General features: G+C 49.4%; 1 protein-coding gene across 1 annotated transcript; it reads left to right on the top strand.

Moving 5' to 3' along the window:
* Nucleotides 1-7,321: 7,321 nt before the first annotated feature.
* ID1 (inhibitor of DNA binding 1) lies at nt 7,322-8,508 on the top strand. Its single transcript, XM_061437206.1, has 2 exons — nt 7,322-7,868; nt 8,049-8,508. Exons 1-2 carry the CDS (start codon nt 7,446-7,448, stop codon nt 8,088-8,090), a joined length of 465 nt encoding a protein of 154 aa, XP_061293190.1. The 5' UTR covers nt 7,322-7,445; the 3' UTR covers nt 8,091-8,508.
* Nucleotides 8,509-25,477: the final 16,969 nt, after the last annotated feature.

Genomic DNA, 25,477 nt, shown 5'->3' on the forward strand with positions numbered 1-25,477 from the left:
TGCTGCAATTCATGGGGTCGAAAAGAGTCGGACCTGACTGAGCAACTGAACTGAACTGAACTGAATGTCTCCGCTTTTAATATGCTATCTAGGTTGGTCATAGTGTTTCTTCCAAGGAGCAAGCATCTTTTAATTTCATGGCCGCAGCGCATGTAAATCAGGTAAAATCTGAATCTCACCAGAAATAAGGTGAAATCTTGTTGTGATATTGTACTGTAGGTAGGCAAGTTTCCCATTAGGGAAACTGGGTAAAGGATATAAGGTGTCTCTGTTATTTCTTACAATTGCATGTGAATCTACATTTACCTAAAAATAATTTATATGAGCAAAAGAAATGAATATCTTCATCAAAGGAGATATATGGGTAGCATATAGGCATATGAAAAGATGCTCAATATCTTTAGCCATTAGGAAAATACAAATTAATACCACAGTGAAACACCACAATTCATCTTTTGGAATGGCTTTTAGCTTTTATTAACCATTCTCATGGACAAGCATACAACTGTTAGAGAAGATGTGGAGGAAAATGAATGGAATGGGATACTGATGGGAATATAAAATGATGCAACCACTATGGAGTTTAGCAGTATCTTTGCTTTTCTTTTTTTGGCTACAAGGCTTGCAGGATCTTAGTTCCTGGACCAGGGACTGAATTCATGCCCTCAGCAGTAAAACTGCAGAGTCCTAACACTGGACTGCCAAGGAATTCCCAGCAGCTTCTTATGAAATTAAATAAATATCTACTATGTAACCCATTAATTTCACTACTAAGTGTCTACCTAGAAGAAATGAAAGCATAGATTCATAGAAATACATGTATATAAGAGTTCATTGCCACTTTATTTGTACTAACCAAAAACTGTAAACAGGGACCTCCCTGGTGGTCCAGTGGTTAAGAATCCGCCTTGCAATGCAGGGGGCACAGGTTGGATCCCTGGTTAGGGAACTAAGATCCCACATGCTTCAGAGCAACTAGGCCAGCAGCTCCCCACAGGGACTGAACCCTCGCACAATTAGAGTCCACAACCGCATTAATACAAGAAAAATCCATCGAAGATTCCTGCCTGCCGCAACTAAGACTAGAAGCAGCCAAACCCCCCAAATTGTAAACAACTCAAATGCTCATCAACAGGGGAGTATTTGGTATATCCACAGCCTACTTACTACTCAGCAATAAGAAGCAATAAACATTCTCAGAGTAATTATGCCAAGTTAAAGAAACTGGGCTGAAAACACTTTAAGAAATTAGAGTATATACTGTGTACATTATATACTGTACTTGGGTATATAAAATTTAGAAAATGCAAACTGATCTATAGAGTGCTTGGGCACTGAGTGGAAGAGGCAGGAGGGAGGGATTTCAAGCGGCAGATTAAAACTTTTAGGGGGGATGAAGCATATAATTTTCCTAAACGTGGTGATGATGCATGGGTTTATGTGTATGTCAGACTTTATCAGATTGGATACTTTAAATATTTGCAGTTTGGGTATGTCAGTTATACTTCAACACCACTGTTTTAGGGAATTTCTTGAAGGTCCAGTGGTCAAGACTGGCGCTTTCACTGCCAAGGCTGCAGGATCAAGCCCTGGTTGGGGAACTAAGACCCACGAACCGAGTGCTACACCACAAACAAACAACAAGCAAAAAACATTTTTTTTTAATTTTATTCAAAAAAGGATGAAATATCTCTGTGAAGGTTACAGTGAAATTTTGATTTCATATTGCTTCCCTTCCCTTCCCTTCTCAGGTAATCTTAATAATTTAGTGTCTACCTTAGTATATATTTTTTTAACTTTCTTATTTTTTTAATTGAGGTGGATTGAGTGAAATGCATAGAAGTATATAATTTAACGTATTTTGACTAACACATACACTGTGTAACCTATACCTGTAACCGGCATGACATGGACCATTTCCATTCCTCTAGAAAGATTCCCTAAATTCCTGGCATCTCTCACTTTCCACTCCCAGAGGCAACCACCGTTCTGATTTCTTTCCTCTAGATTAACTGTGCCAATTCCATTCTATTCTTCATGTAAAAGAAATCACACAATGTTGTGTTTGAATTTTTTTTCTATAGCATAATTTTCTCTCTTGTTTTAAATTCATTTCCAGATCCTCATGTACTTGGGATCAGTAAGGGGTCCTGCCTTGGCCCTTGGTCTAAAACTTGCTTTCTCCACCAACAGTAAGATCTAGAAATGTCTCAGACATTTCTAGATGCTTCCCACCTGCTGCACAGCCAGGTCACTGCTTTGATGTCTCATTCATAATTTGTATCATGTTGATGGACATTTACATTGTTTCAGCTTCCCCCCTTGCAAGTAGCACCTCAGTGAAACATGTTCAACAGACATCCTTTGTGCCCCTGTGTGTAGGTTTCTCTGGAATTGATTCCAGCAAGTGGAATTGCTGGATCAATTAATAAACACTGCTGCTAAGTCACTTCAGTCGTGTCTGACTCTGTGCGACCCCATAGACGGCAGCCCACCAGGCTCCCCCACCCCTGGGATTCTCCAGGCAAGAACACTGGAATGGGCTGCCATTTCCTTCTCCAATGCATGAAAGTGAAAAGTGAAAGTGAAGTCACTCAGTTGTGTCCGACCCTCATCGACCTCATGGACTGCAGCCTTTCAGGCTCCTCCACCCATGGGATTTTCCAGGCAAGAGTACTGGAGTGGGGTGCCATTGCCTTCTACTAGGTAATGAATAAATTCTTTGCAGCCAAAGATGGAGAAGCTCTATACAGTCAGCAAAAACAAGACCAGGAGCTGACTGTGGCTCAGATCATGAACTCCTTATTGCCAAATTCAGACTTAAATTGAAGAAAGTAGGGAAAACCACTAAACCGGTATGACCTAAATCAAATCCCTCATGATTATACAGTAGAAGTGAGAAATAGATTTAAGGGACTAGATCTGATAGACAGAGTGCCTGATGAACTATGGATGGAGGTTCATGACATTGTACAGGAGACAGGGATCAAGACCATCCCCATGGAAAAGAAATGCAAAAAAAGCAAAATGGCTGTGTGAGGAGGCCTTACAAATAGCTGTGAAAAGAAGGGAAGCAAAAAGCAAAGGAGAAAAGGAAAGATATAAGAATCTGAATGCAGAGTTCCAAAGAATAACAAGGAGAGATAAGAAAGTCTCCTTCAGAGATCAATGCAAAGAAATAGAGGAAAACAACAGAATGGGAAAGACTAGAGATCTCTTCAAGAAAATCAGAGATACCAAGGGAACATTTCATGCAAAGATGGGCTCGATAAAGGACAGAAACGGTATGGATCTAACAGAAGCAGAAGATATTAAGAAGAGGTAGCAAGAATACACAGAAGAACTGTACAAAACAGATCTTCATGGCCCAGATAATCAAGATGGTGTGATCACTCACATAGAGCCAGACATCCTGGAATGTGAAGTCAAGTGGGCCTTAGAAAGCATAACTACGAACAAAGCTAGTGGAGGTGATGGAATTCCAGTTGAGCTATTTCAAATCCCGAAAGATGATGCTGTGAAAGTGCTGCACCCAATATGCCAGCAAATTTGGAAAACTCAGCAGTGGCCACAGTACTGGAAAAGGTCGGTTTTCATTCCAATCCCAAATAAAGGCAATGCCAAAGAATGCTCAAACTACTGCACAATTGCACTCATCTCACACGCTAGTAAAGTAATGCTTAAAATTCTCCAAGCCAGGCATCAGCAATATGTGAACCGTGAACTTCCAGGTGTTCAAGCTGGTTTTAGAAAAGGCAGAGGAACCAGAGATCAAATTGCCAGCATCCGCTGGATCATGGAAAAAGCAAGAGAGTTCCAGAAAAACATCTATTTCTGCCTTATTGACTATGCCAAAGCTTTTGACTGTGTGGATCACAATAAACTGTGGAAAATTCTGAAAGAGATAGAAATACCAGACCACCTGACCTGCCTCTTGAGAAACCTATATGCAGGTCAGGAAGCAATAGTTAGAACTTGACATGGAACAACAGACTAGTTCCAAATAGGAAAAGGAGTACGTCAAGGCTGTATATTGTCACCCTGCTTATTTAACTTATATGCAGAGTACATCATGAGAAACGCTGGGCTGGAAGAAGCACAAGCTAGAATCAAGATTTCTGGGAGAAGTGTCAATAACCTCAGATATGCAGATGACACCACCCTTATGGCAGAAAGTGAAGAGGAACTAAAAAGCCTCTTGATGAAAGTGAAAGAGGAGAGTGAAAAGGTTGGCTTAAAGCTCAACATTCAGAAAACGAAGATCATGGCATCTGGTCCCATCACTTCATGATAGATGGGGAAACAGTGGAAACAGTGTCAGACTTTATGTTGGGGGGCTCCAAAATCACTGCAGATGGTGATTGCAGCCATGAAATTAAAAGATGCCTTACTCCTTGGAAGGAAAGTTATGACCAACCTAGACAGCATATTAAAAAGCAGAGACATTACTTTGCCAACAGAAGTCCGTCTAGTCAAGGCTATGGTTTTTCCAGTGGTCATGTATGGATGTGAGAGTTAGACTGTGAAGAAAGCTTAGCACTAAAGAATTAATGCTTTTGAACTGTGGTGTTGGAGAAGACTCTTGAGAGTCCCTTGGACAGCAAGGAGATCCAACCAGTCCATCCTAAAGGAGATCAGTCCTGGGTGTTCAATGAAAGGACTGATGCTGAAGCTGAAACTCCAGTACTCTGCCCACCTCATGTGAAGAGTTGACTCATTGGGAAAGACCCTGATGCTTCGAGGGATTGGGGGCAGGAGGAGAAGGGGACCACAGAGGATGAGATGGTGGGATGGCATCACCGACTCGATGCACTTGAGTTTGGGTAAACTCCGGGACTTGGTGGTGGACAGGGAGGCCTGGCGTGCTGCAATTCGTGGGGTCGCAAAGAGTCGGACACGACTGAACGACTGACCTGAACTGAATGAATAAATATTCTAATTTCCTCTGGTTGGTCCTTCCAATTCTTTAGCAATTCTTTTGCATAGCAAAATGTTCTCTCCAATCATTAGAGGGGGTTCAAGGTGGCACAGTGATAAAGAATCTGCCTGCCAATGCAGGAGACATAGTTTGATCCCTGGGTTGGGGAAGGTGCCCTGGAGTAGGAAATGGCAACCAGGTCCAGTATTCTTGCCCAGAAAACCCCATGGACAGAGGAGCCTGGTCAGCTACAGTCTGTGGGGTCACAAACAGTCAGATAGGACTGAATCACTGAGCGCACACACACAAACAAGACCTAGGGAGTTGGGAGAGTTTGGCGGTGGTGGTGGTGGTGGGGTGTTAAGGGGATGGATGGAGGGGTCCAGTTAATTAATTAGTGATCTCTCTCCTTTGAAGCTGGTCTCGGGGATCAGTTTTCCTGGTTTCCAGATGTGGAGGCAGGGAGCTGGTTTATCGGCCCCTCCCCCCAAAACAGTGGGAAGAGGAAACTTGCTGATACTTAGTGAATTAATTGCAGGGGGAGAAGGGGCCATAACATCATCCTCTCCTTTGTGAGCACAGTATTTTAGCCTGGCTAATGCTGTGTGACTTAGGAGGGCTATTCTAAGCCTCAGTTTCTCCTCCTCTAGCCTACTCACGGTTCTTGAGGCCGACTGCCTACCCTGGCAGGAAAGCACTGCATGGCAATCAAGTGCCCTTGTTATCATAATGCAGCCATTACAACAGCTCAGGGTCCTGGGAAGCTTTTTGAGCTCAGTTTCCTTCTTTGTATAAAGAAACCAAAGGTGTCTCTGGTAGCTCAGCCATAAAGAATCCGCCTGCCATGCAGGAGACCCCAGTTCCATCCCTGGATGGGGAAGATCCTCTGGAGAAGGAAATGGCAATCCACTCCAGTATTCTTGCCTGAGAAACCCCATGGGCAGAGGAGCCTGGCGGGCTACAGCTCATGGGGTAACAAAGAGTCCGACACGACTTAGCAACAACAACATAAAGATGCCGGGATCGGGTAAGTTTGATAAAGCAAACTCTTCACCCAGTGCCTGGCTGGAAGGGAATATTATTCTTACGAACGGAATAATTCATCACCTTTATCATTACCGAAATACCAGGCAGACATTAGGGCTCAGAGAGGGCCGGAGAGGGTTACTCAGCTAAATTCACCCAGCAGCAAAGTTGGAATCCGAAGTCTTTCCCCAGGCGGGAGCGGGGAACTAGAGAGGTGGAAAGAGGGGTGGTGAAGAAACCTCTCAAGCGGCCCGAGCTGTGGGCCTGGTGGAGAGATTCCCAGGTGTGGGGCCGGGAGGTAAGGTGACCCTTGCTCAGCGACCGCGCCCGCGAGGAGCGCATTCCCAGGCTTCCCACCCGAGGTCTGCAGGTGACTGGCCGGGCTGGGGGTAGCTAGGGAGCGCCGAGGCCCGGTTTGCCGTCTCCATGGCGACCGCCCTCAAGGCGCCAGCCTGACAGCCCGTCCGGGTTTTATGAATGGGTGACGTCACGGGCCTGGCGTCTAACGGTCTGAGCAGCTTGTTCAGACGCTGACACAGAGCAGCCCCGGGAGTGGGGGGTTGGGGAAGAGTGGGAGGGGGACGACGAGAGCTCCGCAGCTGCCGCGCCGTGGGAGGGAGACCCTGATCCCAGCGGTCTTTGGGGGAAAAAAACCAAAAAGCGGGGGGGGGGGGGGGGAATTAATCACTTAATGATGCAGATTTGGGGCTGCAAATTCAGGGGAGAAATCAGGGAAGACAGCCCACTCTGGGTGCCTTTTTCTTGCTCAGGTCCCAGGGGCGCAAGCTTCCAGTAGTGGAGGAAGATTTTCCAGAATTAATTGCTTCCATCCTGAGGTGCCTGGGTAAGACTGCCCGGTCCCAGGAACAGTCACCAGCAGCGTTCTCTGGGAATTGGGAAAGGAGAACGCCCCCAACCCCTCCCGGGGGTGGGCAGAGTGTAGACGGCCAGCTTTAAATATCAGCTCAAATATTGGGAAGATCAGAGTCCCAGAGGTAATCTTCCAATAGGGTCCAGAAGCCCAGGCTGCTTCTCCATCGGGACCTCAGTTTCTCTCATCTGTAAAATGGGGCTGGAGAAATGAAAACATATCCCTGAGAAAACTGATTCTTGGAATCTTTTCGTGATCAGTAATAACCGGTTTCTCCTTCTGGGCAGCCCTCGCCTCCACTAGCCATCTTGTCCCCCGCCTCCCACTCTCTCTGTTCTTGCGACTCAAGTCGCTTTTCCACGCGGGTGAGGGTGCTCTAGGGGAGCTGGAGGCGGGACGCAGAAGCCCTCCAGGCCACGCCCTTAAGCCTTCCATTGGCTGTTTTTGAACATCTGAGCCCGCCCCCCCAGCAAGGGGCGGGGAGGCGCGCGGTATCTTTATAAAAGTCGGGTTGGGGAACTCGAGTTGCGCTTTTGCACTGCAGTCTTTTTCGCGTCCGCGGCTTTTTTTCCCCACTACCGGCGTCCTCTTCCTCCTCCGTCCTCTTCGTTTTCTCCCGACGCCGGCATCATGAAGGTCGCCAGTGGCAGTGCCGCGGCCGCCGCGGGCCCCAGCTGCGCGCTGAAGGCCGGCAAGGCGGCGGGCGGCGCGGGCGAGGTGGTGCGCTGCCTGTCCGAGCAGAGCGTGGCCATCTCGCGCTGCGCGGGCGGCCCCGGGGCGCGCCTGCCGGCCCTGCTGGAGGAGCAGCCGGTGAACGTGCTACTCTACGACATGAACGGCTGCTACTCGCGCCTCAAGGAGCTGGTGCCCACCCTGCCCCAGAACCGCAAGGTGAGCAGGGTGGAGATCCTCCAGCACGTCATCGACTACATCTGGGATCTGGAGTTGGAGCTCAACTCGGAATCCCACGTCGGGACCCCCGGGGGCCGGGGGCTCCCCGCCCGGGCTCCGCTCAGCACTCTCAACGGCGAAATCGGCGCCCTGGCGGCAGAGGTGAGGTCCGAGTTGGAGTAGGAGATCACTTTTCTTCTACGGAAGGGGACACTTGAGGCTCAGAGCGGGAGGGAGTGCTTGACCCTATATTCGCCCCATCCTTTCGGGCACCTAGGTGCTCAAGGATGCCCAAATAGATAGTTAAAAAAACGACAACAACTCTTCTCTCTCTTTTCACAGGCGGCGTGTGTTCCAGCGGACGATCGTATCCTGTGTCGCTGAAGCGCCGCCCTTGGGAGCCGGCAGACCCCAGCCCTCCAGGGGGCGAGAGGAATAAGTGCTCTCTGGTCCTTCCAGGCGCCTCGCCGGAGCTGGGGAGGAACAAGAACGATTGGCGGCCACTAGGGCGCTTGCAGGATCCAGCCCGGGTCTGGGGGACTGACAGGGCAGGCTGACCCTCCCTCCTCACCCACCAGCCACCAGAGACGTGGGGGAGTCCCCCTCGTGTGTTTCTATTTTTTGAAAAGCGGACATTTAAAAAATGGTCACGTTTGGTGCTTCTCAGATTTCTGAGGAAATTAATTGCTTTGTATTGTATATTACAATGATCACCGACTGAGAATATTGTTTTACAATAGTTCTGTGGGGTGTTTTCTTTTTTGGTTGTTGTTATTAAACAAATACTTTAGATGAGGATAAAGCTGCAGTGACTTCTTGGATTGATGGGAGGGACCTGGGCTGGCGGTGACCCCTGACCCTTTTCACAGCTGCTGCTGGGGGAGGGGACGGGAAGGCCACATCTGGACCGTCGCTTTTACCGACCTGAAATGAGTGTTTCCGGTGTCTTTAAAATCTATTCTTCCCCCCCACCCCGCCCCATCCCTGGCTATTTCCCCGCTCCCCAGTGTCATAAAATTAAATCCTTCAGACTTTTAGGGTTTCTCAAAGTGGTCCTGGGGCCATCTGGGTCACCTGGGGAGGTTGTCAAATGCAGATCAACCTGCCAAGGCCCCCTTTGGGTTGAAGAGTATCAACAAGTCGGTTACTTGGGAGAACCAGGTCACTGGACCTGCATGTTGGCTTAAATGGAGATAGTGAGAACCTCAGCTTGTCGTGGACAAGACTTCCAACTTGCCCCATTCCCCAGGAGGAGGCGCCTCCCCCCTGGGCCACCAAACCCTGGATCCCAGCAGGCTGCCCCAGGGCTTCAGCTTTGTCCAAGTGGGTGAGCAAGTTGGCAGAACCAGACCAGTCACAGCTGCTGGGCCACCTGCTCTCGGGTCTGGACTCTGCCCCCTCACCCTGGCCAGGCTGTGCCAGCAGCCCAGGGCTCCTGTGTGGACTCTGAGGAGGAGTGGGCGAGTAAGTCCACAGCTCCTGAGCCAGAAAATGGTGTCGTTGGCAAGGGCCTATCTGCCTGGACATGTGTGTGGGTTTGTACTCACGGGGGAGTGCACATGAGTGTCTGGGCCTGTGTGACATGAGTGAACTGGTAGTTACCCTGTGGGGCTGGGTCATCTGTTGGTGTGCAGGCTTGGGGGTGTGGATGAAGATACATGTGGGGATGTGTGCAGAAGGGCAAATGTGAGCGCATGTGTTCTGCAGATAAGTGAGCCAACTCCAGCTGTTTGGGCTTGTGGGCTCTGCTGGAATGCATGGTGGCACCTCTGCCTGGATCCGGCTTGATGGTTGGGTGTGAGCGTCCGGGGACTGAAGAACCGCATGGGGTGTCTAAATGTGTTCTGTAGATCGGCTGGCATTCCTGGGTCTCTGCTGATCTGGGGATAGCGGTGAGGGGGAGCTTTTCATAGGCAAACGCTTCCTCAGAAGTTTTAAGTACCAACTTTCTGGGCAATTGTTAGACCCGTGGGGACACCAACAGTCAGTACCCCTACCAGGCAGCTGCCAGGCATTACACAGGGAGAAACAGCCCCAGAAAGGGCAAAGAACCTGTCCCAGAGAGGGCAAGGACTGTTAATATGTTTTGTCAATAAAATAAATAGCACCTAGCACCATGAGCCTGACTGTACGCTCAGCCGTTTACATAAAGGATTTTGTGGATCCTTGTGGAGCTAACAGCAGGATTGCGATAACAATAACAATGAAGACTGCCTATTGAGCACTAACACTAAGCCAGGTACCACCTCCTCCCCGAGCACATTCTAGACTTTATCAAAGAGAACAGTATTTGAAGGTAAATCGTGTGCTTTGCTACTGCCCCCTCAGCTCACCACGGGCTGCTGTTTGACAGCATCAACTTCACAGAACTGCTGTAGAGAATAAATGAAATAGAGCACTTAGCACGCAGTGTTTGATAGCTATAAATTATCATTATTAATTGTCGCCTGTACGTCCTTGGAGTGTCCTCAGAGTCACACGTGTGCACTCCCTCCCTCGAGCCCCCTTCCCAGCCGCCCACCCACCGGGCCGTGGGCGTGTCCCCGCGAGGACCCGCTCACGGCAGGGCCCTTTTCCAGGGGAGGAAGGGGCTGTGCCGAGCCGGGGGTAGGCGGGCCACCTCCTCCCCCGTGCAGGCACACTCTGGCTTCCACGTTTCCCTCTTTTCCCCTTTGGCCCAGGCCCAGCCCATCTGGAGGCCGGCTCGGCGGCGGCCTGGGAGCGTTTCCATCAGCTGGGCCCGAGGAATGCGGAGCTATTTAACCTGAGCATCCCCAGGTGTACGGAGGCGCCTGGCTGTCTGGGGCCCGCCGCCTTTGGCACGGCCGCGCTAGACAAACAGCGCGCCGCCCCCGCCCTGCCCCTCCGCCCGCAGCTGCAGCCGGGCCTGGGAACGGGCGGGCGCCGGCGGCTTGCATAAGAGGCTCGGGCCCCGCGCAGGGAGGGGGCGAGGGGGGAACGGGGCCGCCGCGGGGTGGGGGATTGTGAGAGCTAGAGGGTGTGTGTGCACGTGTGTGCGTGCGTGTGTGCTGCACACAAGACCCTGCTCCTTTGGGGCCGCCGCTTGGGAAATCATTAACTCCTTAACTGTGTTGGACCGGGCGCGGCAGGAGCTGGGTGGGGGGAAGGCCGCAGAGAAAAACCGGGACAAAGTTCCTTGCACACTGGACCTTGCCTCTCCAAGACTGTGGGCCCCAAGACCTAAAGGATTTTTTTTCTTTTTTCTTTAACAGACACTTCTAGAGCGCTTATTATGTGCCGGGTACTATACTAAACTCTTAAAATTAATTTGGTTAAGCCTACTCACAGCTGTATGGGGGCAGTGCTATCATATGCTCATTTTAATAATAGCAACGACAGCAGCACAATAGTAATGGGAAGATAAACGTTTTAGTAGGCAGGCTGGTAGAACACAGCCTCTGAAGCAGCCTGGAGGCTTCCCAGGCTGGGAAGGAGAAGGCTGGGAAGGGAGGCCCTTCCCTGGAGGCTTTGCCTGTCTTAGCCTCCACTTTCTCATCTGGGAAATGGGCTCCAGAAGCTCAGCCTCAGGGATCCATTGAAGGGCTGCAAATGGGAAGCTTGGCACCAGGACTGGCTCCGTGTAGACTCTAGGTTACGTGTTGGTGCAAAGTGTTTGAGCCCTCACCAAGGGGACTGGCTCATGAGCCCGTTCAGTGTGTAAACCCACTGCTAGTCCTACTTTTCAGATGAGAAAAGGGAGACCTTGGAGAGGTGAAGTGACCCACACAAGGCCACGTGGGAACTCTGACTTAAACTTTCTGGAAACTAAGCTTCTGAGGGGTTGCACCTTCCCACAAGAGGTCCAATCTAGCTTTTTCATCTTATTTCCAATTTAAATCACACCAGGTCATTATGTATGCTTGTTTTAAATGCGTAAACTGGGAAAATGCAAGGCATGATGTATATCCCAATTTTTGCAATTTACATTTTTCTTAATTTTAAAAAATCTTAGCAAGAGCCTAGAAAGATAGAACTCGCCCAAGCTCTCTTGTCCTCTAAGAGGTCCTAGGCCAGGTCCCATGTGACCTGGCTCTGAGACGTCAGGTGGCACAGCGGGCACAGGTCTTGAAGCAGGTAGAGACCAACTGAACTGTGGCTACATCTGCTTGAGGGACACCTGTGGCTGAGGGATCACTAGGCTCTGACCTCTGGGTGCACAAGCCCCTCTCCACAAGGGGCAAGGGGACTTCATGGGCAAACACCAACCTTACACCTGCCGATCTGAGTCACCCAGACCTCAGAGTGCTCCTGGAGCCCCTTTCCCCCACCCCATTGCCTCCTGAGACTAAGACTCAAGGGTGAAACCTTTCTTCATACCAGCTACTCTTATTGAGGCCCAGGGACTGCGCCCAGGGAGGGCTCCCCACTGTCCAGGTCACAGGCTGCAAGGCTTTCCAATGACAGGCGGGCCTGGGAGCCCAGCCTGGCTGCCAGAGGGAAAGGAGGTGAGTCATGGCCGGGCCAGGGTCCGGGCTCTGCTTTCCGGGAAAGGGAAGGGAAGGGAAGAGAGGAAATCAAAAGGCCTGGAGGCACACAAGGGGGTGGGCCGTTCTTATCTTCCCGGGACCCACCCTGGCTGGTGCTTCCTGACCCAACTCTTGCAAAATCAGTTTCCCAGCGATGCCCCCAAGAGAGGCGCCATGGGCCTTACAGGGTTGCATCAGAGCCTTGTGCAAGGGCTAGCTGACGGGGAGGGTGGTGGCTGCAGGCCAAGAGCGGGCAAGGGAAGGCAGACTCAGATTCTAGGCCCAGTGCCACATCTCACGGACACTTGCCACCTCCCTGGACCTCAGCATCTTTAGCTTTAAAATGGGTCGTCACAGCCACTGTTCTGAGGTTTCAGTGACATCATCCTTGGCCCATCCACTCCTCAAGCCCCACCCAGGCCAGGCCTCAGTCATCCCTACCTGGAAAACTGTACCAGCCCTAACTAGTTCATTCAGCAAACACAATTGGCTCTTGAACAACATGGGTTTGAACTGCACTGGGTTCACTTATAAGTGGATGTTTTTCAATAGTAAATACTGTAGGACTGGGTTTCCCAGGTGGCGCTAGTGGTAAAGAATCATGCCTGCCAGTGCAGGAGAGGAAGGTTTGATCCCTGGGTCTGGAAGATCCCCTGGAGGAGAGCATGGCAACCCACTCCAGTATTCTGGCCTGAGAAACCCCATGGACAGAGGAGCCTGGTGGGCTACAGTGCATGGGGTCGTGAAGAGTCGGACCCAACTGAGCACACACACACACAAATGCATAGGACCACACGGATGTGGGGTTGGCTGAAACCACTGATGCAGAAGCATGGATCAGAACCCAGGATAAGATGGCCTGACTATAAATTTTATGCAAGTTTTCACTGCATAGGGTCAGTGTCCCTAACCTATGCATTGTTCAAAGGGTCAACTGTAGTTACAAAATTTCTACATATGCTAGGAGCAGGTTGCAAAAGCTAAGAATTTAAATAAAAATCCGTGCCCTCTTGAAACATACATTCCTAGTAGAAGAAGACAGACAGTAAATAAATATGCATAAGCATAATCAGAGGTGGATTTACCCTGAAAAAATTTAAGCTTAAACTTCAAGCCAAAGATCTCCAGCAATGAGGTGGTTTCGTGTGTGTGTGTGTGTGTGTGTGTGAAAAAGTGTAAGTATTAGTTGCTCAATTGTTTCAGACTCTTGACACCCCATGGACTTCTTGGACTTCTCTGTCCAGGCTTCTCTGGTCATGGAGTTCTCCAGGTAAGAATACTGGAATGGGTAGCCATTCCCTTCTCTAGGGATCTTCCTGACCCAGGGATTGAACCCAGGTCTCCTGCATAGCTGGTAGACTATGGTCTGAGCCACTATTTTTGTAAAATGTGCAATATGTGCCTAGATTGCAAAGGTCTAGGCCCCTTGACACTTAGTCTCCCCTGTATAAGATTCAAGCTTGAAGATAGGGCTGCTGGAAGGGGTGCAGAATCATATATACTCAGCTGTTCGTTTTTTCAGCATGAGACGCCCCAGCTCTGAGCGGCAGGGAAGAGCTTTGTGGATCAGTGCGCTCCAGTGCAGCTGAGTTCACTCTGTGCACAGCGAACCTGGGCGCCCTGCCGATCTCCAGCCTTCCTCGGACCACTGGCGCCCCCTTCCGGGAGATTTGGAACTGCGCTAGCGCCCGCGAGAAATCAGGCCTTATTCCTGAGGGCGGCGAAGGCTGGTGCCTTTGCGGCCTCTAGTGGACTGTCTGGGAACTGCACCCAGGGCTGTGAGTGTCTTAAAAGTCTCTCAGCTGTGTCCGACTCAGATCCCATGGGCTGTAACCCACCAGGCTCCTCTGTCCATGGGATTCTCCAGGAAAGAATACTGGAGTGGGTTGCCATTTCCTTCTTAAGGGAATCTTCCCGACCCAGGGATTCAACGTGGTTGTCCTGTATTACAGGCAGATTCTTTACTTTCTGAGCCACCAGGGAAGACCCTGAGTGTCCTGGATGAGTTATTTCTGTATCTGGTACGTGACTGTATGTCTGTATATGTGTATACAGCGATGAATCAAAAAAATCACCACCCTCAGCTCCTGCTCTGATCAGGGCCTTAGCTACTCTTTCCCCTATTGTCTCATCTTCGTTTGCTGTATGACAGCCCCCTCCGAGCCTCGTGACCTCGTCCACAAGAGGAGGAGATTTTAGGCAAATTTTTGACCTTTAAAAAAATTGCAAAATGTATTTTACACACAAAAGGGTACATATCACAAATGCATACAGTTTAAAGACAATAGTAAACACAGGTACCAGCCACCCTGCGTAAGAAATAGAATATTAAATCTTTCCGTGCCCTTCTGAGTAGAATCCCCCCTCTCCTTGTAAGATGTTATCACTATTCAGAACTTTGTGTTATTTAATCATTTGTATTTTATATAAATAGAATCATACTAAAAAATAAATGCATGGGATCATACTGTGTGCAGTTTTCTGCACTTGCTTTTCGCAGGTAACATAAATTTCATTAGCGCCATCCACAGTGATGTGTGGTCTGAGGTCACTCATTTCTCGCTGCATACAGTGCTCTGTAATGTGACTTATGTACCCAGTCCCCTACTGATGGACCTGTGGGTTGGTTCATGGTTTTTGCTGTTATCAGCAGGACTGTTCTGAGTGCCCTTGTGCATGTCTCCCAGGGAAGCTGTGTGTGGAGCAGTGAGATGGCTGCATCACGGGGCGTGTAGTTTAAATGCTGCTAGGTTGGACTGGAGTCTATTCTGATTAAATAGAGGAGTCCAGACCTGGAGGTCCCTTACTTATCACTTAACCCAACACACTCACTGTAAGAGATAAGAAAAGGAAAACCCAGAGACCTTAAGTGACTTGCCCAGAGTCCCCGACCTTGGTCTCTCAGGCTAAGATCACAACTTAGGAAGTAATTTTGGGCGTGGGCGAGGAGAACATATTTCCTTCCCATTTTGAGGATTAGCAAAATTCATTTACCTTTAAAATTGTCCTCTGGCCTGGTTTTAGAATTCTGGACAAAGTAGAGACAAGGATACTCCTTGAAAACTGTTCCACAGATACACACACATATACACATTTACTCCATGTCCAAGCACTGCCAGTTCTAACTCCTGAATGTATCCCCAATCCCTGCGCTTCTGCCCATCCCCCTGGTTTCCATCATCTGTCACCTGGACATTGCAGTAACCTCTTCATCGGTTTCGCTGCTTCTAGCATTGTGCCCCCAACTCCAAACCCATTCTCCACATGGCAGGCAGAGACATCATTCTAAAGTGTAGGCAGAACACATTACTTCCCTGCTTAAAAGTCTCCTGTGCCTTCCAGTTGCTCTTAAAATAAGATCCTAACCTGGTACCACGGCTCGTAAGGCACAGTGAGGCCTGGCTCCTGTCTGCATCCACCCTGCTACTCACCTGCACTCGCCTCACGGTCACCCTGTCACCTTGGTAACCTTCCAGTTACTCTTCCCCATCTAGGAGGCCTTTGCATGTGCTTGCCTGCTGCCTGTAATTCTGTGCCCTGCAAATAAGCCTTCTTGTTACTCAGGCCTCAGCCCAAACGTCCCTCAGAGGACGTTTCTTCCCTGACCATACCACCTCCTTCCTTTCTTTCTGTTTTTTGGCCGCTCCACTTACAGGATCTTTGTTCCCTGACCAGAGACTGAACCCGCCGGGCCCTTGGCAGTGGAAGTACAGCGCCCTGATCATCGGACTGCCAGGGAATTTCCACCATCTCCTTTTTTTTTTTTTTTTTAATTGAAGTACAGTTGATTTACAAAGTTGTGCCAGTATCGGTTGTACAGCAAAGTGACTGAGTCACACACATATGTACATTCATTTTTTAATATCCTTTTCCATATGGTTTATCACAGGATACTGAATATAGTTCCCTCTGCTATACAGCAGGTCCTGGTTTCCCACCATCTCCTTTCATTCTCTGCCTTTCACCCTGTTTTTTGTTTCCTTCCTAGCACCGTTCATATCCGTAACTGTCCTTGGGGAAAGTTGCTGAACCTCTCTGGACTTGTTGCACTGAGAACAACTTATCCTTGTGGCATTTTTTTTAAATGGTCACTGTTATTCCTTCCATCGAAAGGTGGGTCTCTGTCCCCTCCCTGTGACTCCAGATGGGATGCTGTGGCTGTTTCGACCAACATTTTATAGGAAGTAATGCTACATAGCTTCAGCGGCTATGTCACGAAAGGCCAGCTTCTGTCTGGTTCTCCTGCAGCGCTCACTCTGGAGGGAGCAGCCGCCAGGTAAGCCTGCCGTGAGACTGGCCAGCTGGCAAGGCCATGCGCAGGTACTCCTGAAGACACTTCTAGCTGAGCTCAGCCAGTCATTCAGGTCTGTGTGAAGCTGTCTTGGATCCTCTGGACTAATCTGTCGGTCAGCTGAGTCCCACTGAGTGACCACTGATGATGCCACAGGGAGCAGAAGAATTGCCCAGTTGCCAAGCCAAGTCGTGGCTTAATTCCTGATCCACAGAATCTGTGAGAGGTAAGAAAATGGCTATTGTTTTTAAGTCACAAAGTTTTGGAGTATTTGTTACCAAACAATATAAAACCAGAGCAATCTTGTGTGTTTGTTTCCTTGTTTATTGTGTCTCCTTTCTCTAGGATGGGTGTTCCATGGGCTGCTTTGTTCTCTGCTGTGTGACCATTGTCCAGCACAAAGCCTGGCAAAGAGTGGTGCTCAGTAAATACTTGTTGAATAAATGACAGCATGGATGAATAGATGTATGCACAGTACACTCAGCTCGAGCTCCATTCACCCTGCTGGCTGGGGTTTTGGGGACAATCCTACGGATATCTTGGCATTGGGAAGGGGGTACCCAAGCTCCTACCATCCCCTGGCAGCCCACTTCCTAGCTCTGGAAGGGGGTACTGAGAGTTGCTTTGGTCACCAAAGCCCACTAGGGCATCAGGGCCTCTCCATTAAGTGCTCACCCACCTTGACCTCTCTTCTATGGTCCAGCCTCTGCACTTTGCGTAAGTTCCTTCCAATATATCTTCCAAGCCTCCTTCATCTGAAGTCACCTCCTCCCGAAATTGGTCCAGTTTGGGAACTCTCCTCAGGCTGTCTACCTGACCTACAGAAACAAGTACCCTCAACTGCTTATTGATCACAGACAATTCCAGGAATTTCTCTTAGGATCATTCCCGCCCCGTGCCTGCAGAGCACCTCCTTGCTCTATATTGTCATCTCCCAAGGAGCACTCACAGCCCTCTCTCCCACAGTTCAGTCCTCTGATGTCAGCCCCATCCCAAGACACCTCAGCTGGCTGTTTTGCTGCCAGGATCTCATTTCAACGCCTCCACAATCCAGTGAGGTCAGATTCATAATCATCTCACTTTATGAAGAAGAAAGCTGGGATTCCAAGAGGAAAAGCGGGTTCCAGGTACATGACTGGCAAGTACTCTTCTGGGATCCACTTCATCACCGTCATCATCATGACTATAATTTCTTAAAGTACTGACTGTAACGTAAGCAGATTCTTTACCATCTGAGCCACAAGGGAAGCCCTAATGATCCACTGAAGGATGCTAAATTTAATGGGTCAAATTTAAGCAGAAATGGGATATTTTCACAGTTTCAGAGTATCTCCCTTAATGTATTTAACAATTACAAAGAGTAAAATATTAATTTTAGTATCAATCCAACAGATACTACCCTAGACAGTGGTCAAGGTGACATTACCAGTTAAACATATCAACCTCATGAAGTCCTGGGGGAGGGCAGTGCATAGAGGAAAGCATATGTCAGTTCTCTGGTGTTTCCCCCCTGAAAATGCATAACCTCAATATGATCATGAGAAAACCTCAGAGAAGCCCACGCTGATGGACATTCTATAAAAGAGCTGGCTAGTACTCTTCAGATGTGTTAAGACCATAAAAGAGATGGAAGGGAGGAGGAACTGTCACAGATCACAGAGGGGACTAAGGAGACACGACAATTGAATGGGATTCTTCCTGCACTGAATTCCAGGACAGAAAAAGGACATTAACAGGCAAACGGATGAAACCTAAATGACTTCTGTTGTTATAACTTTAGTTAATAGTAATGAACCGAGGTTAATTTCTTAGTTCTGATAAGGGTTCTATCATTATGTAAGACGTTGACAAAAGGGAAAGCTGGGAGAAGGACATACGGGAACTCTGTACTATTTTTGCAACTTCTGTAAGTCTAAAATTACCTCAAAAGGAAGGGGAAAAAAAACACCTTAAAATAAAGAGGGAGAATGAAGGCTAAGCTAAAATAAGCCTCCTACAGCCCATCTCTCCCACTGGTTACAACTAAAAACTCTGGACAAATTTTTTTTCTTTTTTTTTTTTTTGGACAAATTTTTAAAAAAGCAACTACTTAAGAGAACATGGTAAAGTAAATAAAAGCAGATTGGAGTGAAAAGTCAAAATCCGAAGAATAACCCACAAAGCAGGTGAGTGAAAACTCACTACCAGGTGAGTTTCCTGGTAAATTTTTTTCCTGTATCTTCTTGCTTAGACCCAGGATACTTTAAATCAGAAAACCCCACATCTGATACAGGCAGCACACACTCCCACAGAGAAGCCCAGCACTCTGGTCAGAGAAGAGGAAAAATGGGCCTCCAGAAGCTGGAGGGTGTAATGAAACTCCTTGTTATTACTTTTGTTTAATCATCGCTCTCAACTAGCCCTGCTCAGGGCAGCCCCAGTCTGCTTTACAGTTCCAATGCCTTTGAGAGAAAAGTCTGAGAAAACCCACCCTCTGGAGAAAAGAACTTGGAAAAGAACCGCTGAGTGTAAATAGTGTGGGGCAAATCTTCATTTTTTTTGTCTTTTGGTTTTTTGGTGCTTTGCTCCGAAGGTAAGCCCAGCGGTGAGGAATTGTATGACAGTGCTGGTGGTTAGCATTCTGAGAGAACTTCATATTTCTGACCAGAGGACCAGAAAAACAGGTCTGTGGAGCCAGAGAATGTACATATAATCCTGGTGACGAGAGAATGGATAAAGGAAATCCTCCAATTCTATGTTGAACCAGCACAAGTCCTGGGCTCAACCCCAAGCTGAGCCTATGTGGAAGACACCCTAAGAAGAGTGAGAAAATCTTTTGAGTATTGACACCATGTAAACCATTGCCCAAGTCCCAGACTAACCTTTACATCAGGCAGAACCAAACCACATAGGAAAGCTTTGAAAGTAAAATTGATATTAGAATCACTGCCAGTAGAAGGTGATAAAGAACACGTAGTCCGAACCTATCCGATTTTGCGTACTACTAAAAAAAAAAAAAAAAAAAAAATCCAGAGCCTTTTACCAGTATCTAGAGTCTCATAATATTGAAAATGTTCAGGATACAATACAAAGTAAGGCACATCCAACCAATTCTCAAAGCAAAAGACAATCAGTAGATTCCAACCATGAAAAGACCCAGATGTTGGGATTGTCAGACAGAGACTTCAAAGCAGCTATTATAAGAGCACACTGTGAAGGGAAAATGGATACTTTAGAATGAATGGGAAAACAAACATTCTCAGCAGAGAAATAAAAAACATTTAAAAAGACCAAAAAACAGACGGTGTTGGTCAAAGGTACAAAGCCTCCATAACACAAGACCAACAAGTTCTGGAGAGCTGTACAGCACAGGACCTGTAGTTAATGTTGTTTTGTATACTTAAAAACTTGCTGAAAGGGTAGATCTTATGTTAATCGCTCTTACCACAATGAGGAAATCAATATTTTGGGGGGGGAGGGCAGGAGGAAACTTTTGGAGGTGATGGATAAATTTATGGCCTTGATTACTGTGGTGAAGGTTTCAGGGGTGCATACTTACCTTCAAACTCATCAAATCGTATACACTAAATATCTGTAGCTTTCTGTATGTCAATTATACCTTAACAAAACGATTTTCAAAAGAATCATTGAATTATACTAAAAAACCCCCAAAAGGATCAAATGACCAAATGACAATTTTAAAATGTAAGAAATACAATATCTCAGATCTTAAAAATGCACAAGATAGTCTCAATAGTAAAGAGAGATGACAAAGCAAAGACTCAGTAAACCTGAAGCTAGATCAACAGAAGTGGTCCAATCTAAAGAGGAGTGAATATTTTAAAAACTGAACAGACTTACGGACATGTGGGGAAATATCAAAAGATTTAATATGCATGTCATTTCTGTACCCTTAAAGATGCAAAAAAAAAATTTTAAAGATGCCTTAAAACTTCTCAAATTTGGTGAAAAACTTAAATTTACAGATTCAAGAAACCGTGGTCGCTCACACAGTTAAAGAATCTGCCTGCAATGCAGGAGATCCGGGTTCGATCCCTGGGTCTGGAAGATCCCCTGGAGAAGGGAATGGCAATCTACTCCAGTATTCTTGCCTGGGAAATCCCCTGGACAGAGGAGCCTGGTGCGCTACAGTCCATGGGGTCGCAAAGAGTCAGACACGACTTAGAGACTGAACAGCAAATATTGATTCCAAATATCACTTGGTTACGGTTCCAGTTACTACTGTTGCATGACAAGCCACCTGAAAACAGTGTGTAAAACAGCTGTCTGACGTTAATGGATTCTGTGGGTCAGGAATTCAGAAAGGTCACAGCAGAGGTGTCCCATAATGTCTGGGACCTTAGCTGGGAAGACGCAATGGCTGAACGGGACTTGGTGGCTAGGGACTGGGATTGTCGGAAAATGTACATGGCTAGAAGGCTGTAGGCTGGCACCTCAGCACCGACATATGACTTCTCCCTATGTTCTCTCCACATGGGTTAATTTGGCTTCCTCATGGCATGGTGGCTAGGTTTTAAGACAGAGTATCCTGAGAGAGTCCATGGCATCTTATGATCCAGCTTTGGAAGTCACACAGCATCACTTTTACCATGTCCTATGTTTAAGGCTGTCAAAAAGGTGCATTCAGCTTCAGGGGATGGGGACACAGATGCCACCATTTGATGGCAAGAGGGTCCAGGTCACATTTTAAAGAGAGCATGTGGCATTGGAGATACTGTTAAAGCCACAATAATCGAGACGCTTGTTTGTAGGCCATAGTCTAAGTCTGCGGGTGAGAAGTGAGATGTGTTGCTCCAGTAAGGCCTTCCTGCGTGGAAACAGGCACGTGGGAATAAATGAGTCTTGTTCTTGAGAGGAGCATTTCGGCAGAGGGAGGCACGGTTACAAAGGCCCTGCCGTGGGCAAGAGTGGAGTGTGTTCCGAGAACTGAAGGCCAGCATGCCTGGAGTGTGAAGGGAGAGGAGGAGAAGTTGATGAGGAGGCTCCATTTGTGGAGTTTGGCAGAGGGAACCTTAAATATCAGGTTAAGGAGATTACTGGAAGGCCAGTGGGTGGTAATGGAGGTTAAAGGATGCCAAGAGGCTGTCCCCACAAAGGCCGGCCCACACGAGGGGGCTTATTCCCATGACCGTGAGACTGGTGAGTTTGAGTTCAGGACATGGCCAGGGGCCCTTACGGCCTGACCTGTGCACCCTCCTTTTGGCCCTGGAAGATCAGGAACAGAAGCTGAAGGCCATTCCACGTTAGTGTGGAGCCCACGTTAGTGTGGGTCCCAGATCCACTGGGATCTGAAGGGACCAATGCCTACCCTGGAGTTGATTTGACGCCCTGCACCACCAGGATCCCACTGCTGCAGCCCTTTGCCAAGTTGGACTGTTCTCTGATGGTCAGAGCAGAGCACTGGGCTGGACCTCAAGCCAATGTCCACACTGCCCATAGCTCCATCCAGAGCTTGGCTTATATGTCACAGCCATGGGTGCCTCTCAGAGAAGCCCTGCTTTCAGTTCAGTTCAGCCACCCATCATGTCTGACTCTTTGTGACCCCATGGACTGCAGCTTGCCAGGCTGTCCTATCCATCAGCAACTCCCAGAGCTTGCTCAAACTCATGTCCATCGAGTCGGTGATGCCATCCAACCATCACATCCTCTGTTGTCCCTTTCTCTTCCTGCCTTCAATCTTTCCCATCATCAGGAACTTTCCCAGTGAGTCAGTTCTTCGCATCAAGTGGCCTAAGTTATTGGCGTTTCAGATTCAGCATCTGTCCTTTCAAAGAATATTCAGGACTGGTTTCCTTTAGGATTTACTGGTTTGATCTCCTTGCAGTCCAAGGGACCCTCAAGAGTCTCCTCCAACACCACAGTTCAAAAGCATCTCAGCTTTCTTTATGGTCCAGCTCTCACATCCATACATGACTACTGGAAAACCATACCTTTGACTATACAGACTTTTGTTGGCAAAGTAATATCTGCTTTTTAGTATGCTGTTTATATTTGTCACTGCCATGGGTGCCTCTCAGAGAAGCTCCCACTTAGACCATCGCATTCACCCTCCTGGTCCCCAAGCAGAGCTTGGGTGTGATTGGCATTACAGAAATATGGAAACCAAGGCCATGGAGGCAGTCAGGAAGAGGGGCTGAAACCAGCAGAGAATGGATCTGAGACTAGAAGCCCAGAAGTGGGCCTCCCAAGCGCTCAGTTTCACCGCCCCTAATATTAACCACAGGGTCCTTTGCATGTCGTTTGTATACACCTGCCCAGCTCACAGGTGGTGGTGATGAGGACTCAGGACCCTAGGCCCCGGGATTCCAATGCAGCAAGTTCTGACTAAACCCCACCCCCGCGCCCCATCTCCTGGCTCAAGGCGAGTTCGGATGCCCTTCCTGCGGTCAGAGTGTGAGGGCCTCGGTGCCGGGATAGGGAAACGCGTTCACCTACTCTGCTTCTGCGATCGCCTGCAACGTGGGGTCTCCAGCTTGCACCTCAAGGACCACCTGGTTGGGGGAAGGACCTGAGTAGGCTGGAGGGGGCGGGGCCTCGGGGATCAACGGGGTGAGCCGGTGGGACAGTCAGCGCGAGCGGGCGCGCACTGGAGGGGAGTGGCAGACGTGGCAGGGCCTCGGGGGCGGATCTAGGGGAAGGAGGAGGGGCATTGAGGGGCGGGGTTTGAGTGACTGACAGGGTAGGGGCGTGGCTGGCGCGTGCTGAGGAGACTGCAGTGAGGGAAGGGCTAGGGAGGGGGCGGTACCACAAATGACCGAAAGAACCAGGCAGGAGCCAGGGCGAGGGTTTATCGAGTCTTGGGAAGGCAGTGCCAGAATGACGGACTGGGCAAGGGGGTGTCCCGGGCTGAGCGATTGAGGACGAGCCTCAGGGTAGGGGCGGGGTCGGCGGACGGGCTAAGCTAGGCGAGCCGGGCACCGCCAGGGATAAATGACGCGGGTGGGACAGGGCGTCGTTTGGTGGAATGCTAGCCTACGAGGTAGAGTCCAGAAGAGCGGGCCCGAAGACTGCTCGAGGGACTGGGGAAGGATGACTGGCAGCTCCAGGACGAGGAAGGAGGGAGGAGACGACGGGCGTAGGTGAGCAGTGTGAGTGACAAGACAGATGGCGGGACCTGGAATAAAGGCCGCTTGTGGGTGGGGCCAAGAGGCCATGAGTGACAACCTCATGGTCCCTTGGGGTCGGCCTCAAACATCTTCCCAGCAACTCTGAGAGGAATTGCTCTTCCGGCTGAACATATAGGGCTTCGTGTATTTCATGCACCAGGTGTAGTGCAGAGACATCAGACCTGCCGGAAGGAGGTTTCGATCTTCCAGGCCACCGGTCCCAATGAAATCCAGCCAAGGGCGTTCACCTGCTTCCGATTGCACCACGTGGGTCTTTCCTAGGGCCAGGAAACCCGCCACTAGCGATTGTCCCCGTGGTAGCCCTGGTTCGGCGTCGGTTCAGACCCGGCCCGCCTGTCCACAGTTGCAGAAGCGCTGTCTAGACTGCTTCCTGGTGTATCTCCGGGTCTTCGATCGACGATCTCCGGGCCTGAGCTGCTGCCCGGAGCCGCCCGGGGCCCTGAAGGCCTCAGAGTTCCTGAATTACAGTGTCTGCTGGGAGTTGGCACGTCAGCCGGCATTCCAGCTGGAGAGAAGGAGAGGGATAGGCTCTTTGTCGTGACCACGCCTCTCTGTTCACTGGCCCCTCCCCCACCCAGCTGGCCCCACCCACCTAGTGCCTCCGCCCCTGCTCTTCCCTGGCCCCCCTCTAATTCTCAGTCCCCGCCCCTAAGGATAAACCCGGTCCACTCCTACTCTCAGGCTCCGGCTACCCGCCATATCCCGCCCAGTCCTTGGCCTCGTCCCGCGCCCTTCCTCGTCTCAGGCTCCCCATTTTCAATCGGCTCCAGGAGCTCCCAATGGGGCTGGGAATACGAGTCCGCGACGCTTTGTCCAACACAACAGCCCTCCTTATTTTCGCCTTCGGGTGCTTTTTCTGTATCTCCTCCAAGCTGGGAGAATGAAGGTGGTCCTGCATGAAGTCTGAATTGGGCGAGGGGAGAAGGTCGTACCAATGGGATACTGAGGTCGTGGCTCAGGTCTTTGTGTTTGGGCAGAATCTCAGGGGCTCCCTGAATCTGATCGAGTGAGAGCTGTTCCTTTCTGTAATATGGGCTCCCCCCGGGAGGGTTGGAGCCGCAGAGCCTCTCACCTCCCATTCCAGCTGTTTCCGAAATCTCAGCCTGCATTTACATAGAGGATCCCTTGCCCTGAGTGGGCTGTAATACTCTACCTGGAGCCCGCCTTGTGCCCACCAAGGTTCCCAGGGAGGACTCCTACTCCCTGGCCCTGACACCTCCAAGAGATCTGTTTTACAGAAGAGTCTGACTATTCCCAGGTTCCAGGCCTTGAGACACTGCTGGGCATCACCCCCCAGAAGGTCCTGCTGCCCTATGTCAACCTTGAGCCGCCTGGAGCCTGCCATCACCCCATCACCCTCAGCCCTGGGGCCAGCTTCCCAAACAGATGTTCTTTGTCACAACATTACCCCACATCTGGAGACTGGAGTTCCCATAGAGGCAGGAGTGGGAGATGGTAGAGGAGAACAGAGGGTCAAGTTCTCTAGATGACTTCTCTTGGGAGGCTTGTGAGCTCTGGGGAAACAGGCTCAGAAATGGCGCTGCTTGGTTGCCATTGAGGCAGCAATAGAGCTGCCACTCACACATCAGCCACTCACTCCAGTGCAACCAGCCTGGAAAGTTCTGATGAGACACCAAGTGTATCCTCCCCAGGCTGCCTGAAGGCGGGTCTTCCCTCTTCTTCTGTCCTTAGGCTTACTCTTCAGGACATCCTGACAGCATCCAAGAGGTGAGGTGATCCTCTTGGGGTTCTCTCAACCCTGGAATCCCCTTGATCAAGGGGAAGGGGGAGCAGCAGTCTCCAGGAGTAAGCAGGGCCAATCCTGGGCACTGGGGTCGCAGACATCCAGGAGACTCCCACACTGCC

This window comes from Bos javanicus, chromosome 13 (assembly GCF_032452875.1).
Source record: "Bos javanicus breed banteng chromosome 13, ARS-OSU_banteng_1.0, whole genome shotgun sequence".
Lineage (NCBI taxonomy): Eukaryota > Metazoa > Chordata > Mammalia > Artiodactyla > Bovidae > Bos > Bos javanicus.